General features: G+C 43.1%; 1 protein-coding gene across 1 annotated transcript; it reads right to left on the bottom strand.

Moving 5' to 3' along the window:
- Positions 1-5,189: 5,189 nt before the first annotated feature.
- Positions 5,190-11,592, bottom strand: Spink2 (serine peptidase inhibitor Kazal type 2). The gene is made up of 4 exons (XM_047567073.1): positions 11,438-11,592; positions 10,708-10,751; positions 6,866-6,975; positions 5,190-5,495 (listed from the first exon to the last, which is right to left on the bottom strand). Exons 1-4 carry the CDS (start codon positions 11,490-11,492, stop codon positions 5,450-5,452), a joined length of 255 nt encoding a protein of 84 aa, XP_047423029.1. The 5' UTR covers positions 11,493-11,592; the 3' UTR covers positions 5,190-5,449.
- Positions 11,593-15,272: the final 3,680 nt, after the last annotated feature.

The following is a 15,272-nucleotide window of genomic DNA, read 5'->3' as shown; positions in this document are numbered from 1 at the left end:
TTCTTTCTTAAAAACATCTATTTCTCCCTGGGTGCAGTGGCACACGCCTGTAATCCCAGTCATTTAGGAGGCTAAAGTAGAAGATCACAAGTTCAAAGACAGCCTCAGCAACTTAGTGAGGCCCTAAGCAACTTGGTGAGACCCTGTCCCAAAATAAAATATAAAAAGGGCTGGGATGTGGCTCAGTGGTTAAGCACCCCTGGATTCAATCCCTAGTACAAAAAAAAAAAAGTATAAATCCCTCAAAAAATCTGCAAACCAGGCTGGGGAGATAGCTCAGTTGGAAAAGTGCTTGCCTGTCAAGTACAAGGCCCCGGGTTCAATCCCCAGCACCACCACCAAAAAAAAAAAAAAAAAAAAAAAAATCTGCAAACTAAGTCTAGTTGTGCAAGTCATGCTCTTGGAAACATTCATGATGATCTGGGTCTTCAGTGCTGTTCTCCTTTTAAGAATAACAGGGGGAAAGTGAAATTCACCACTGGGTAAGAATTAAAAGCTGGTTTTCTGGTGTATGGGTTTTGGTTTGAGATGTCTTGCTTATTCTTGGGGAAGGAAGGAAATTTGTGGAGGTTGGTGGTTTTGTTGTCATTGTTTCATGAACCCCCTCGGCTATTGTTTCATCTTTTCAGTCAACAATACACACTACACTAGGCCCTGGCCCAGGCACTGAAGATCCAATGATAAGCCACATGGGCAGGATCTCTGCTTTTTGGGTTTTTTTTTTGTTGGTGTTGGTGGTGGCGGTGGTAGTTTTGGTTTTTGTTTTTGGTACCAGGGATTGAACCCAGGGGCACTTAACCACTGAGCCACATCCCCAGCCCTCTTTTGTATTTTATTTAGAGGCAGAGTCTCACTGAGTTGCTTAGCACCTCACTTTTGCTGAGGCTGGTTTTGAACTCGTGATCCTCCTGCCTCAGCCTCCCAAGCTGCAGGGATTATAAGCATGTGCCACTGGGCCCAGCCAGGATCTCTGTCTTTGGGAAACTTCTATTCTAGAACTTCCCATGGACTGCAGGACTATACTTCTCACCACTTACTTTAGGTAACTACAATTAGTACATATCACTTTTGTAATATAAACATTCTTAATGGAAAAAGAAATTCCTCAATAAAGGATGGATACAAATCTGAGTTTGCACTACAACTGTGACTGAGCAAATGACAGGTGGTACTTCTGTTAAATAATGATAGCGGAAAGAAGAAACTGACACTCATTTGCCACAGAAATGTAAACAGGTACAACATTTTCAGAAAGAAATTTTGCAATGTCTTCCAATGTTTTAAATCTATCTATCATCTAACTAAATAAATTCTTAGGAATTTATCCTACAGAATATTTGCACATATAAAAGAGAATATGTGTACAAAGATGTTATTGTAACATTATTTGTGATGTTGAAAATGAGGAATGCCCAACAGTATAGGAGTGAATTAATAAATTATGATATGTCTATAAAATAGGACAGTATGTGGTTCTTTTTTAAAATGAAAAGTAGAGCTGTATGTACTGACTTGGAAAAATATCCACGAAGCTGTTAGGTCGGGACCTGAGCGGCGACATGGGAGGAAACAGAACGACTTAGGCAGCAGGCAGCTCGCCAAAGAGCGACCAATCAAACACCGACAGATAAACCCCACTGACCCTTACATCCACCTATCTCTCAGCAGGTCGCCCCCACCCCATTCTGGCCTCTAAAGATCCTGAGCAGCCAGGGCCAGGTCCGATTTTCTCTGGCTGTCCACCCTGACCTGTACCCCCGGAGGGCTAGGAATTTTGCCCCAGAGCCAAATTCCAATAAAGCTTGCTTGGGCTGTTTCTGTCCGCTTTTGTTTGGCCACCAGCCCTGCCCCGCAAGGTTACAGAAGCATTGTTGACAGAAAGCAAATTAAGACCAGGCACAGTAGTGCAATCCTATAATTCCAGCAACTGGGGTGACTGAGGCAGGAAGATCTCAAGTTCAAGGTCAGCCTCTGCAATTCAGCAAGGCCCTAAGCAACTTGAGACCCTGTCTCAAAAAAAAAAAAGAAAAAAGAAAAGAAAAAAAAAAAAGAAAAAGAAAGAAAGAAATCAAGTTAAGAACTGGGAGTACAGCTCAGTGGTAAAGAGGATGCCTCTCGCACCCTTGAGGTCCTGGGTTCAACTGCCAGAATGGGGGCAGGGGATTCTTTTTAAAAGGACAATTTTCTGTAATATAACCAACATTTCAAGTGTGAGTGTTCCAATCACATCACACGTGGTGTCATATTTAATCCTTACAACAGCCTGCGAGGTAGGCACCGTTGGACTCCTCACTCTACAGACAAGCAAACTAAGTCAAAGAGCAACTTGGCCAGTGCATGCAGACCTCTGACTCCAAGTCTATGTGCTTAGTCTTTCTGCTTCATCTAGGGCTAATTCCCTCTCCAATTCAGCCTGGGATTGGGATTTTCACACTTTCGACCAAGAGAATCCTAATAAATGACTTAAATATGCATAGATCAATAGATACTGGATAAAGTATGGCACAATAATAAAATAATGGGTTGCTGATAAAAAGAAGAAACCAGGTTGAGGTGTAACTCAGTGATAGAGCACAAGCTTAGCATATGCAAGGCCCTTGGTTCAATCCCCAAATCTCTAGAACAACAACAACAACAAAAAAATCAGACCAAAAAACCGACATATGTTGACATGAAAATGAACACAGTATTTAAGGGGAATTAGCAAGTTTATAGGACAGTTTGTCTGAATGTGTGTGATTTTATATAAACACACACACACACTGGGAGAGATTGGCAACTCATTCATCTTTAGTTTTTAAATTACTATTCACTTCATTTTATATTATTATTTCATTTTTAATTTTAACAATTTGCTTCTGTAAATTTTTAAATTGTCCAGAATGCATATACTACTTTTACCAAACTTTTAAGCCAGAAATTATAGGATATTACTTTTGGCATCTTTATGCTATATAACTTCTCACTTCATTGCCACTGATCTATACAAAATGGAGGATTAGGAATCTGAAGACCCAGATTTTCAATCTGTTTCCATTAAGTTCTTAATTCTTGGTCAAATGTCTTTGCCTTTGTGTTCCTGTTTCTTCTTCTCTAAAAGGGTTTTTTTGTTTGTTTATTTGTTTGTTTGTTTTTGTACCAGGGATTGAAGCCAGGGGCGTTTAACCACTGATCCACATTCCCAGTCCTTTTTACTTTATTTAGAGACAGGGGGTCTCATTGAGTTGCTTAGGGCCTTGCTAAGATGCTGAGACTGACTTTGAACTTGTGATCCTCCTGCCTCAGCCTCCTGAATGACGGGGATCACAGGCGTTTCCCACTACGCTGGGCTCTAAGAGGGATTCTTAAAGTAGCAAGAGCGTCTATTTCTGTGGCTTCCGTGTGCCAAGCACTATGCTAAGCAATTTGCTCACAACAATCCCATGAGCTAATCATTAGCCCCATTTTCTGGATAAGAAAACTGAAGCATGGGTATGAGAATCAGAATTATTTTGAATTTAGCTGATCTCCCCCCACCAAAAGTCATGATCTTTCTGCTATTCTTTGTTCCCAGTCACCTCGTGCCTCATGTCTCACCATTTCTAGTGTTAGAATGCATTACCCAGAAAACACTATCATTCTAAATTAACCCCTGACCTCTTTTATTATTGTTATAAAACATTTATTGTTTAGGCTGTACCAAACGCTAAAACAAGTGTCTCAGCCTCAACATTGTTAACATTTTAGAACAAAAAGTTGTTAATGGGGGTTGTGCTGTGCATTGGAAGATATGTAGAAGAATCCTGTCCTTTACCCAGGAGATGCTGGCACCCACACCTCAAATACGACACCACAAATGTCCCCTGGATGAAAAATTACCCTGGATTGAGAACCAATTCTCTAAAAAGAGGAAAAAGTCAATTTCCTGCATTATCCCAGAAGAAAATCAAATTGTCAGGAGATTCTGAAACTAATACACATTTTCACTTTAATGATTTTTTACTTTACCAGCTTAGGCTAACATCAGCTCCAAGTATCTCATGCTTTCTTTCCAGGTGCAGAACACTGGACCAGTTACACACAAAGTAGTTATCCAGGAATCAGGAAAAGGAACAAGGGGACCAAGATAGATCTTGTCCTCTCAGCAATGATCCTACTTGTCATGTAGTGAAACTCACCTTTGCCTGGGAAGAAAAGAGCCACTCTGAGACTGCTGAGTGATGGAGGGGTGAGGACATGCCACCCAAAGATGCTGCTCTGGCATATTAGCTCTCCTGAGTTAAAGGCACTTCAGAGAGCACAGGTGCAAGAGGGTCAGTCGGACGTTCCTTCTGTTTCTCAAAAGTAGATGAAATTCCCACATGAAACATGACCTGTTCCAGAAGGAAAGTAACATTTTTATCATCAAGGACAAGAAGTTGAGGCCAGGGGGAATCTACACAAACCTTGTTAGATCAATCCTTATCTTCCGAGGCACTTCTCCACCCAGTTAACTAACTACCCCAGCCCAAGTCCCCTTACCTTGCCTTAGTCTCATAATTCATTACTCCGTCTACTTTAGTACTCTTAGATACTTTAGTATGTAAGTGTTCAACTCCACATCTTTGGGTCATTTCCATACAAAGCCTCTCATGCCACAAAAAAACTCATATTAAATAAATGTATGTTTTTCTCCCATTGATCAGTCTACATTTATTTAATTCTCAGACCCAAGGGAAAAACCCTAAAATAGGGTGGAGATAAAATTTTGCCTCCTCTACAGTGGGGAAACATTTTTAAGTATTATGGTTTGGACATGAGGTGTCCCCCAAAAGCTCCTGCAGGAGTATTTAGAGGTGGATGATTGGATTATGTGAGCTGTAATCCGATCAGTCCATCCCATTTTGAAAGGATTGGTTGGGTGGTAACTGTAGGCAGGAGCCTGGCTGGAGAAGGTGGGTCATTCACTGGGCGTGTGCTCTTGGAGGTTGCACCTGTGGCCTCTCCCCACTCTCCCTGGGCTTCCTGACCCTGCTATGAGCTCAGCAGCTTTCTGCCACGATGCTGGGCCTCACCTCCAGCCCAAAGCATGGAATTGACGGAGGTGGACTAGTATCTCTGAAACCATATGCCAAAATAAACTTTTTGTCTTTGATGTAGTTCTTGTCAGGTATTTTGGTCACAGCAAAACAAAGCTGATGAACACAAATGGAAAACAGCAGTCGTTGAATTCAATGCTGATTTTATTTCAATTAAAGGAAGCAATGCACAAGTCACCTGGGCAATCAGCTGAGCTAAAGGGCAAAATCCAAGAACAAGACTTTTTTTATAATTAGCCATGGCTACACATGGCTCTTTTTCCACACCTCCTCTTAGAAAAGGTGAGGTAACAAATCTCATGCAACAAAGTAGGAAAAGAGAAAGGGGGGGAATGGGATGTATTCATGGAGGAAGGCGGTCTTGCTGCTTCCTCTCTTCTGGAACCTGCCCATCAGCACGCCTCATCTCGGATGATTTTAATATCACGACCTTCCTCCCTGCAAATTGAACCATAAAAACAGTATCGTTACCTATCATACTGAAACTATTGGTGCTAAAAAGACCCATGTCGTCATACATTACCTTCTTTCCAGAGCTACATTTGCTTAATATTCATAGTTTTAAGATAAATCTAGGAAACGAGGCAAAAATCCCCACTGTCTGCACTTTGTCCCTACCCTGGAGCACAGGGCACTAGCTGCTAGGAACACTCTGAGAAGACTGAAGTTACTTGGTGAAGCCTGAGGTCAAAGAATGTGCCCTTGCTGTACAAAGTGGCATACCTAAAGCGGGGGTTGGTCACCTGGTCACATGTGTTACATGAAGGGTATCAAGTGTTATGTTCTTAACATTCTACTAAATAGTAAATCCTACTTCCCAACTAGTAGTACAGATGTGCAGGTGACCTGTGCACCTCCTCTAAATGTAAAAGAAAATATAATATTCCAACTATTAAATGCTTTTGGTTGTGTGTGCATGCAGTGCTGGGGATCAAGTCCAGAGACTTGAGAATGCTAGACAAGTGCTTTACCGAGCTATAGCCCCCAAATACATTATTTTTTGTGTCTGCCAGGGATGGAACTCTGGGGCACTTAACCACTGATCCTCCTCCCCACCTCCCTCCCCACCCCACCCCCTTTTTTTTTTTTTAAAGACAGGGTCTCAATAAGTTGCTCAGGGCCTTGCTAAATTGCCAAGGCTGACCTTGAACTTGTGATCCTCCCGCTTCAGCCTCCCAAGCTGCTGGGATTATAGGCATGAACCACAGTCCCCAACTCTTAAATAAATTCTTAATTTGGGGAAATTGTGCATCCATGATAACTTGATTATCTGGTCTTCAGCTGATTAATCATGAACCTCATTCTCTAACTTTGACCTAGAAAATGCACTGATGATTTTACCTTTTCTTAAATGTCACTCTGAAACTGAGATTACTTATGTCACATTTGACTTTTACATCCACGGAAAGAATCACACTACCTCCAAGGTATCAAAATTAAAGAAAAGAAATGGGCAGGGCACATGCCTGTGATCCTAGGGATTTGGGAGACTGACAAAGGAAGTTCAAGGCCAGCCTCAACAATTTAGCAAGACCCTCAGCAACTTAGCAAGATCCTATCTTAAAATTAAAATGATAAAAAGGTAAAATAAAAATTAAAAATAAAAAGGGCTGGGGATACAACTCAGGGATAGAGCAGTGCCTACCATATGCAAGGCTCTATGTTCAATTCCCAGCACTGCAAACACACACACACAACACACACACACTCACACACACACACACACACATGCCTGCACACAAAATGAATTTTAAAGAAGAAAGAAATGAAGAAGACTTGGCTAGTCTACAGTTTTAAAATCATGTTACCTGATTTTCATGCACAAAGTACATTCATTGGGATAAGTGGTCATGTCACTTCCACACACAGGGTTAAAGTCCCTAGGACATCCCGGTAACCTATATCGATAACACTCCGGCTAAAAAAGAAAAAGAGAAAAAGAAATTAGAGAATTATTTGAGACATGCTTGTTACAAATATAGCTAAGTGGGGGACAATATCCCAAGTCTCCCTAGATTTCTTGGAAACATCCCATATAACTACTGGAGAAACTGAGGCAGGGGGATTACAAATTTGATTGTCCCTTACAGCCCTCAGAAGGAACCAGCTCTGCCTGCACCTTGGTTTGAATTCCAAGCAACCAAAACTATGAGACAATTTCTGGTAAGCCAGATTGTGACATTTTGTTCAAGAACCCTAATCTGGGATATTGGAACTCATCCCTCTGATGTGATAGAACTGAAGCAAGAGAAGTGATATGTCTTACTCATAGGTACTAGTCATGAGCTAGGTCAGGACTAGAACTGGTCACAGTGATCAGACTATGGTAAACATTCTTACTTTAACAAAAGGTTAACAATATATATGGCCAGTTATATGTACACATAAAAATAAATGTGTATATATATGTATATATATGTGTTTATATGTGTATATATATGTATATATATATATGTATACACACACACAAACACACACAAAAAACACATAGATGTATATATATTGTGTGTGTGTATGTGTTACTAGGGACTGAACTCAGAGTCTTGCTCACCCTAGGCAGGTGCTCTACCACTGATCTACATCCTTGGGCCTTTTTTAAAATTTTACTTTGAGATAGAGTCTTGCGATGTTGCCTAGCAAGCCTCAAACTTTTGATCCTCCCATCCCAGCTTCCTGAGTCCCTGGGATGACAAGCAGGCACCACTGCACCAATGTTTTTGTTCGGAGACAAGGTCTCACAGTTCAAGCTATGCAGCCTAAATGGAACTGGTGTGCAGTACCTTCTAGGAACTTCCTTTAAGAGCAAGCAGGCGCATGTCCTCACACCCCTCATTTTTTCTCCTCCTTCATCCATGCCTCCATCCCGCTGCTCCAACCCTTATTTTACAGACCAGAAAGTCAAGGGGAAAATCCCAGGATGGCAGCACTGCGAGATGATATTTTGAGTCACTGTGACTTGCAGCTGAATCTAATCCTGATTAATACAAAGGAGAAGACCTTCTCTTTGAATGTTTCAAAATAATTATAGAGTTCTGGGTGCTATCACTGGGAAAATCATATTCATAAAATAGCACCGAGGATTTTGATTTTCAGTTTTTTTAAGCGGTGTTTCTCAATTGCAGCACTATTCACATTTTGAACCAGAATATTCTTTGCTGTGGGAGACTGTACTGTGCATTTAAAACTGTTTAGCAGGGCTGGGGAGATAGCTCAGTTGGTAGAGTGCTTGACTTGTAAGCACCAGGCCCTGGGTTCAATCCCCAGCACCCGCCCCACCCCCAATCCTGCCTAAAACTGTTTAGCAGATTCCTTGTCAGGATTATCAAAAATAACACTGTAAAGTCGAGCATGGTGGCCCACACCTGTAATCCCAGTGACTCAGGAGGCTGAGGAAGAGGATTACAAATTCAAGGGTAACTTCAGCAACTTAGTGAGACCTGTCCCAAAATCTAAAATACAAAGACTGGGGGGATATAGCTAAGTGATAAAATGCCCCTGGGTTCAATTCCCAGGGTAATAATAATATTCTACATGCCTGCAGGGAGCAAAACATCCCCAAGTTGAGAATCACTGGTCTCAAAAAGTGACAATTTTAGGGGCTGGGGAGATAGCTCAGTTGGTAGAGTGCTTGCCTTGCAAGCACAAGGCCCTGGGTTTGATCCCTAGCATTCAAAAAAAAAAAGTGACAATTTTAAAACATTTGCAAAACAACTTAGTAAACATTTTAAAAATCTTTCTTCAATTATTTGTAGTTATTCATCTACACCTAATTCAACAGCAATTTTTAAGCAATTTGTCTTTTAGCAAGTCTTTCTGGAACATTTGACACCATTCTCATATAAACGATGACTATTTCTTTACACTCATGTTTATTTCTGTTTATATTTTTAAATAAAATGATACTGGTGACTGGCATAAAAAGGCTAGAATACATACACACACTTCAGTCTTGTTAAGAATATAACTCGGGCTGGGGTTGTAGCTCAGTGGTAGAGCACTTGCCTAGCACGCGTGAGGCACTGGGTTTGATCCTCAGTGCCACATGTAAATAAATAAATAAATACAGGTCCATTGACAACTTAAAAAAAAAAAAAGAATATAACTCAGGCTGGAATATAGGGGTATATAGTTCAGTAGTAGAGCATTTTTCTAGCATGCTCAAAGACCTGGGTTCAAGCCCTTGTATTGAAAAAAAAAGAAAAGAAAACATAATACAACTCTGAGCCAGGTATGGTGGCAAATACCAGTAATCCCAACAATTCAGGAGTCTGAGGCAGGAGACTCACAAGTTCAAGCCCAACTTGGGCAATTTAGCTAAAACCCGTCTCAAAATTAAAAGGGCTGGGGATATAGCTCAGTGATAAAAGTAGCCCTGGGTTCAATCCCCAGTACCGTAATAGAATACAAGTCTTCAGGGGTATAGTTCAGGGTAGAGTACTTGTCTAGCCTGTGCAAGGCACTGGGTTAAATTCCTAGCACTACCAAAAAAATAAATAACTCTGCCAACGAGAGAGCTGAATGTTTACTGGCAGCGCTGGGCAGGGTGATGGACACCTGTACTCCCAGAGACTTGGGAGGTTGTAGCAAGAGGATCGCAAGTTCAAAGTCAGCCTAATTTAGTGAGCTCCTAAACAACTTAGCGAGACTCTGTCTCAAAATAAAAAGGGCTCAGGATGTGGCTCAGTCTTTAAGCGCCCCTCGGTTCAATTCTTAGCACCAAAAAAATTAAAAAAAGGAATGTTCATTGGCAGATGGCAGAACAGTCTACAACCAGTAAGTGGTCAATATGCTGTGGGAATTGGTTAGAGAGAAAGGAGAACTGTATTTGTTTGCAAATAGCTGAAGTATGGGGTGGTTGTGTGAACTTTGGTTGTTAACAAACTATCACAGATGGTCAGCCTGGTTAACTCAGACATGTAAGAAGTCAGATTGCTACTTCCAGTGACAATTCAGAAGCCAAACAATATGCCCTTTAACAATCAGCCCCAAATAGCCAGGACTTGATTAATAACTGACAATTTCCCTAATGTTGGTCCTCAATTCCAACTCGGGACCAACCACGGAAAGCCAAATGTACACCCGTAGCCAATCCCATCTAATGCCCGGCTTCCTGTTGCTCCACTAAAGCTTCTGTAGGCCAACAGCCTGCACCAAGCCCTACCTGAAGCCTTCCTTTCCTTTTTTCCACTGTGAAGCTCTCCCACTCCTCTGCCTGCCTTGGAGTCTCTTCCCAAATGAAAGCAATGGTGGCTGACTCCCTTGCTATTATAGCAAGGTCTAAATAGCCTTTGCTTCTTGTTTGATGTTCATTTACATTCACAAAATGTAATATGATAAAGTACATAAAATGTAGCTGGGCATAGTGGTGCGCAACTGCAATCCCAGCAATTTGGGAGGCTGAGGCAGGAAGATTCCAAATTCAAGTCCAGATTTGGCAACTTAATGAGACCCTGTCTCAAAATAAAAAATAAAAAGGACTGGGGATGTAGCTCAAGGACAAAGTGCCCCATTACCAAAAAAGTGGGGGAAGGGGGGAGATTGTCATTATAAAAAGAAGCTGCTGAAGCAGCAGAAGTCAACAGAAGGTGCAGGTCAGACCTGAAAGAGGCTTTGAGGGTTCCCTGTGTGAGTGGAAATAGTGTGTACTTACGATTTTATACCCTGAAAGCTGATCATTCTGAAGTTGTGAAGAGGCTGTAAGGAGAAAACGTGATTTACGGTATATGATTAAAGTTCTTAAAGGTTGGTTTTCTTTTTTCTTTCTAAACCCATCTCGTGACTTATCCACACCTTCTCCCATTACCTCTGGTGCCTAGCTTCTTGGAACCAACCTGCTCTGTGCCCCCTTAAGAACATTTTGTTCTGTTCCTGTTGGGTTTGGTTGAAAAAGTTCTTTGAAGTTACAAAAGTCAGGACAAGACATGATATTTTTTCCCCTGTGGGTCAAGGTAATAAACACAAAATTTAATATTAGGTGTGAGCACAAAAAACTCCATGTGCCCTGTCTGGGCGGGTGAAAGCCCCTTTTCAAGACATTCCCAATTCCAGCTCATCTCCCGGCAACGTCCAGCAGGACCCCGGGGTACAAAAACACCCAAGGCCTGATCTTGGGCAGCAACAGATCTACTGAAAAGAAAAAGCAGAGGGCAGGTGTCACTTATAAAAAGCTGGGAGCGAAGCCCAAGCAAAAACTAGAGAGGGTCATGGCTCTACCAAGCCACCCCACATGCCCCAGTTCGCGTTCCTCGACCCCTGCGGGGACCTGGAACCGTCAGTAACGGCGGGGACCGCCGCTAACGCTCCCAGACTCGGGACTGGGGAAGCCAAAGGATTCTCTCTCCATCGCTTTTTCGCGGGTCCTCGCCACCAAGTCCACTTACCTTCGAAGTTCCCCGCAAGGAGCAACAGGAACATGCGCAGCGCCACGAATGCCATCCTTCTTGCTCAGCTGTCCTCCGGGGCTGCTCCTGTGTCCGCTCAGAGAGCGGGGCGGGCTGGGGGACATCGGGGGCGGACGCGCGACAGGGTGGGGCGGGGCGGGCGGGGCTGCGAGAGGAGTGGGTGGCCGGCTCTGCGTTGTGAGGTGGAGAGGACGCGGTGGCAGGGACCGGAGAGGGGAAGGCGGAGGGAGAACGACTTCACGAAAAGAAGGAGAAAGGAGAAGCAGGAGGTGGGACACGAAAGAAGGTGGGCGAGGCGGGCATGGAAAGGGCCCGGGACTGGAAGGTGAAGGAGGGAGGCCGCTCACCTCTTCACTCCCTGCTCTCGGGCCGGGATGGGACTAAGGAGGGAGAAGACGTCTACCTTCAGCAAACCAGAACCTTGGCGACATCAACCCACCGCTATTTCTTAAGCATCTCCTGTGTGCAGTGTGCAGACGTGGGACACAATTCCAAAACAAATGCACCCATACAATAATTCCTAACACTGGGAGAACCCGAGAGGCTTTCCTTAGGGAGGTCAGGAAAGGCATTTCAGAAATGGCATTGGAGCTGAAAGCTGAGATGAGGAAAAGGAAACTTTGGGCAAAGAATGCTAGGTTCAAGGAAAAGCGAGTGCAAACGATACAGGAGTTCAGTGTGCTCAGGAAACTGGGAAAGGTCCTTTGTGGCTGGACCTTGGTGAGGCCATGGGTGCAGTGGGCAGGGAGGGAGATGGAGTCAGCAGGCCAGGCATGGCGCTGGAGGCCACAGAAAGGAAGCCAGGGGAAGTGTGTTTGTTTTTTAAAATATTTTTTTTTTAGTTGTAGATGGACCTTTATTTTTATTTATCTGTATGTGGTGCTGAGACTCGAACCCAGTGCCTCACACATGCTAGGGAAGCACTCTGCCACTGGGCCACAACCTCAACCCAGTGGAAGTTTTTAAGCAAGGGAACGTCTTCCTTGTCTCCTCCACCCCGACCTCCTTTCTGGGGATTGATGACTCAGGGTACTCTACCGCTGAGCTACCTCCAGCCTTTTACCTCCAGCCTTTTTTATTTTTAATTTTTAATTAACTAGTTTATTTTGTGGAACCGAAGATGGAACCCAGAGACCCTCTACGACTGAGTTGCACCCCCAGCCCTTTTTATTTTATTTTGAGACCAGGTCTCTTTAAGTTGCTGAGGCTGGAATTTGTGATCCTCCCTTCTCTACCTCCCCAGTCTCTGGGATTACAGGCATGTGCCATCTTTCCTAGCCTAACCAAGGGTTAAAATCTAAACCAGAAAAATCAACAAGAGGCATTTCATTCACACTATTTAGAGATGTGAAGGTAAATACCCAAATAAGAATTCAAATGGTTTCTTCTGAAAATTGGAAAATAAGGCAGAAGGATGAGCATAGGAGCCCTTAACTGCTACTGTTCAAAAAGCTGACTGTGGGCAGGTGTTAGGGGCTGAACTGTGACCTCCCTCAAACAAAATCTTATTTGCAGTACTACTCTCTGGCACCTCATAATGTGACTGTACTTAGAGATAGGGTCCCCAGCCCTTTTGATTTATTTATTTATTTATTTATTTATTGGTGGTGCTGGGGATTGAATGCTAGGCAAGCACTCTATGAACTGAGCTATATCCCCAGCCCCCTTTTTATTTTTTATTATGAGAAAGGGTCTTGCTAAATTGCTAGGGTCTCTCTAAATTGCTGAAGCTGGCCTTGACCTTGTGGTCCTCCTGTCTCGGCCTCTGTGGTCACGGAGATTACAGGTGTGTGCTACCACACCCAGAGAGATAGGGTCTTTTAAAAAATAAGTTAAAATGGGGTTGTTAGGGTGAAGCCTAATCCAGCATGACTGATGTCCCAATAATAAGAGGAGATTAGGACATGGGCAGACACAGAGGGAAGACCATGTGAAGACACAGAAAAAAGAATGACCACCTACAAGCCAAGGACAGACGCCTCAGGAGAAACCAACCCTGCTACCACCTTGACCTTGGATTTCCAACCTCCAGAACTGTAAGACAATAAATTTCTGTTGTTTAAGCCACTCAGTCTGGCCAGGCACAATGGTACACACTATAATCTCAGCAACTCAAGAAGGGGAGACAGGAGGTTTGCAAGTTCATGGCCATCTCAACAACTTAGCAAGACCCTGCCTCAAAATTTAAAAAGCTGGGGGCTGTGGTGTGTAGTTTGCCATGAGTTACTCCATTTTGAGAACAAGTGCTGAGGTACAACGATGCTATACCTTGTTTCTACAAATAAACAGCCACCGTCTGAATAGCACCACCAAAAGGCACAAACTGATAAATAACGACGCCAATAAAAATGACCACCTGTGAATTTATCAAATTAATCAGAAGCACATGAATGCATGGGCATATTAAACTCATATCAGAAAAACCAGGCCCATGAGTTTATCAAACACATCAGATCTCCCAGAGAAGCAACTCTCATCTGAGACCCATAAAAGGAGGAGTGCCTCAAGACTGGACATGGCGACACCCTGACCCTAACACTACACACTCGTCACAAGCCTTGTCCAGGACAATCACCTTAGGGGAAAACCTCCAAGCCTCTGTCCTCAGACTTTGGTAGAGCGTGATTTCTCCTGCCTATGACAAGCATGCACAGCCTACTCCAAGCTGACATCTGAAGCTGACACTCTGAAGTTGCCTGGCCTAAAATAAGTTCCTGTGTATCAGGCATGGTGTTGTACACCTGTAATCCCAGTGACGTGGAAGGCTGCGGCAAGAGGATCAGAGGTTCAAAGCCAGCCTCAGCAACTTAGCGAGGCTCTGTCTCAAAATAAAAAATAAAAAGAGTTGGGTATGTGGCTCAGTGGTTGAGTGTCCTAGTACCAAAAATAATAAGTTCCTGTGCTTTGACAGCTCTGTGCCCTGAACAAGTTCTTCAGCTCAGGCAGATTATTATTATTCTCTTTCTCCTTCCTTCTCCTCCTCAATACTGGAGATTGCACCCAGGGGCGCTTAACCACTGAGCCACATCCCCAACCCTTTTTTTATATTTTATTTAGAGACAGGGTCTCACTGAGTTGTTTGGGGCCTTGCTATATTGCTGAGGCAGGCTTTGAACTGGTGATCCCTCCTGCCTCAGCCTCCTGAGCCACTTGGATTACAGATATGTGTGACCAGGCCCAATTCTATTTTTCATTTTGAGATAGGATCTTGTTAAATTGCTTAAGATGAGGTTGATTCTTAATCTTGCCACCTATAGTGACTCTGCATTGTATTTTCCTTTGCTCTCAGTTTAGCCTTCTGATTCCCCTAGGTTATATTAACTTTCTTAACCTTTCTGTATAATATATATATATACAGAAGTGTGTGTGTATGTGTGTAAGGTGTGATATGTGACTTGAGTGTTATAGATATTAGTAGTTAAGACTGGAATAGAAGAACTTGTGATTGCTTGGCTTATGACTATCAGGTGACCCACGAGCATTCAGTGATTGTAGCTGCCGAAAGTGCTTACGTGTGGTTGTCACAAGTGACCAGGTGACAGGGTCATGGTTCCATGATGTCCAGTCTTGGGGTACTCCTCCTTTTATGAGTCTCAAGTGAAGGGATTGCTCCATTCAGTGGTCTTGTGTGTTTGATAAGCTCATGGGCCTGGTTTTTCTGATGGGGGTGCTTCCGAATGATTTGATAAGTTCATGAGTGGTCATTTTTATCAGCATGATTATCAGTTTGTGCGTTATGGCTGTGCTATTCAGATGGTGGTTGTTTATCTATATAAACAAGGTGTGGAATTATTCCATCTCAGTAACTCATGGC

The sequence above is a fragment of the Sciurus carolinensis genome, chromosome 10 (assembly GCF_902686445.1).
Source record: "Sciurus carolinensis chromosome 10, mSciCar1.2, whole genome shotgun sequence".
Lineage (NCBI taxonomy): Eukaryota > Metazoa > Chordata > Mammalia > Rodentia > Sciuridae > Sciurus > Sciurus carolinensis.
This window is presented reverse-complemented; position numbering and strand designations above follow the sequence as displayed.

Excerpts from the sequence above, each read along its gene's own strand:
- Spink2 (XM_047567073.1), bottom strand. The coding sequence starts at position 11,492 with ATGGCATTCGTGGCGCTGCGCATGTTCCTGTTGCTCCTTGCGGGGAAC. Across the intron at positions 6,976-10,707 it reads AGCTTTCAGGGTATAAAATC|CCGGAGTGTTATCGATATAG; the intron begins GTAAGTACACAC and ends TTTCTTTTTTAG. Across the intron at positions 5,496-6,865 it reads ACTTTGTGCATGAAAATCAG|GGAGGAAGGTCGTGATATTA; the intron begins GTAACATGATTT and ends TTCAATTTGCAG.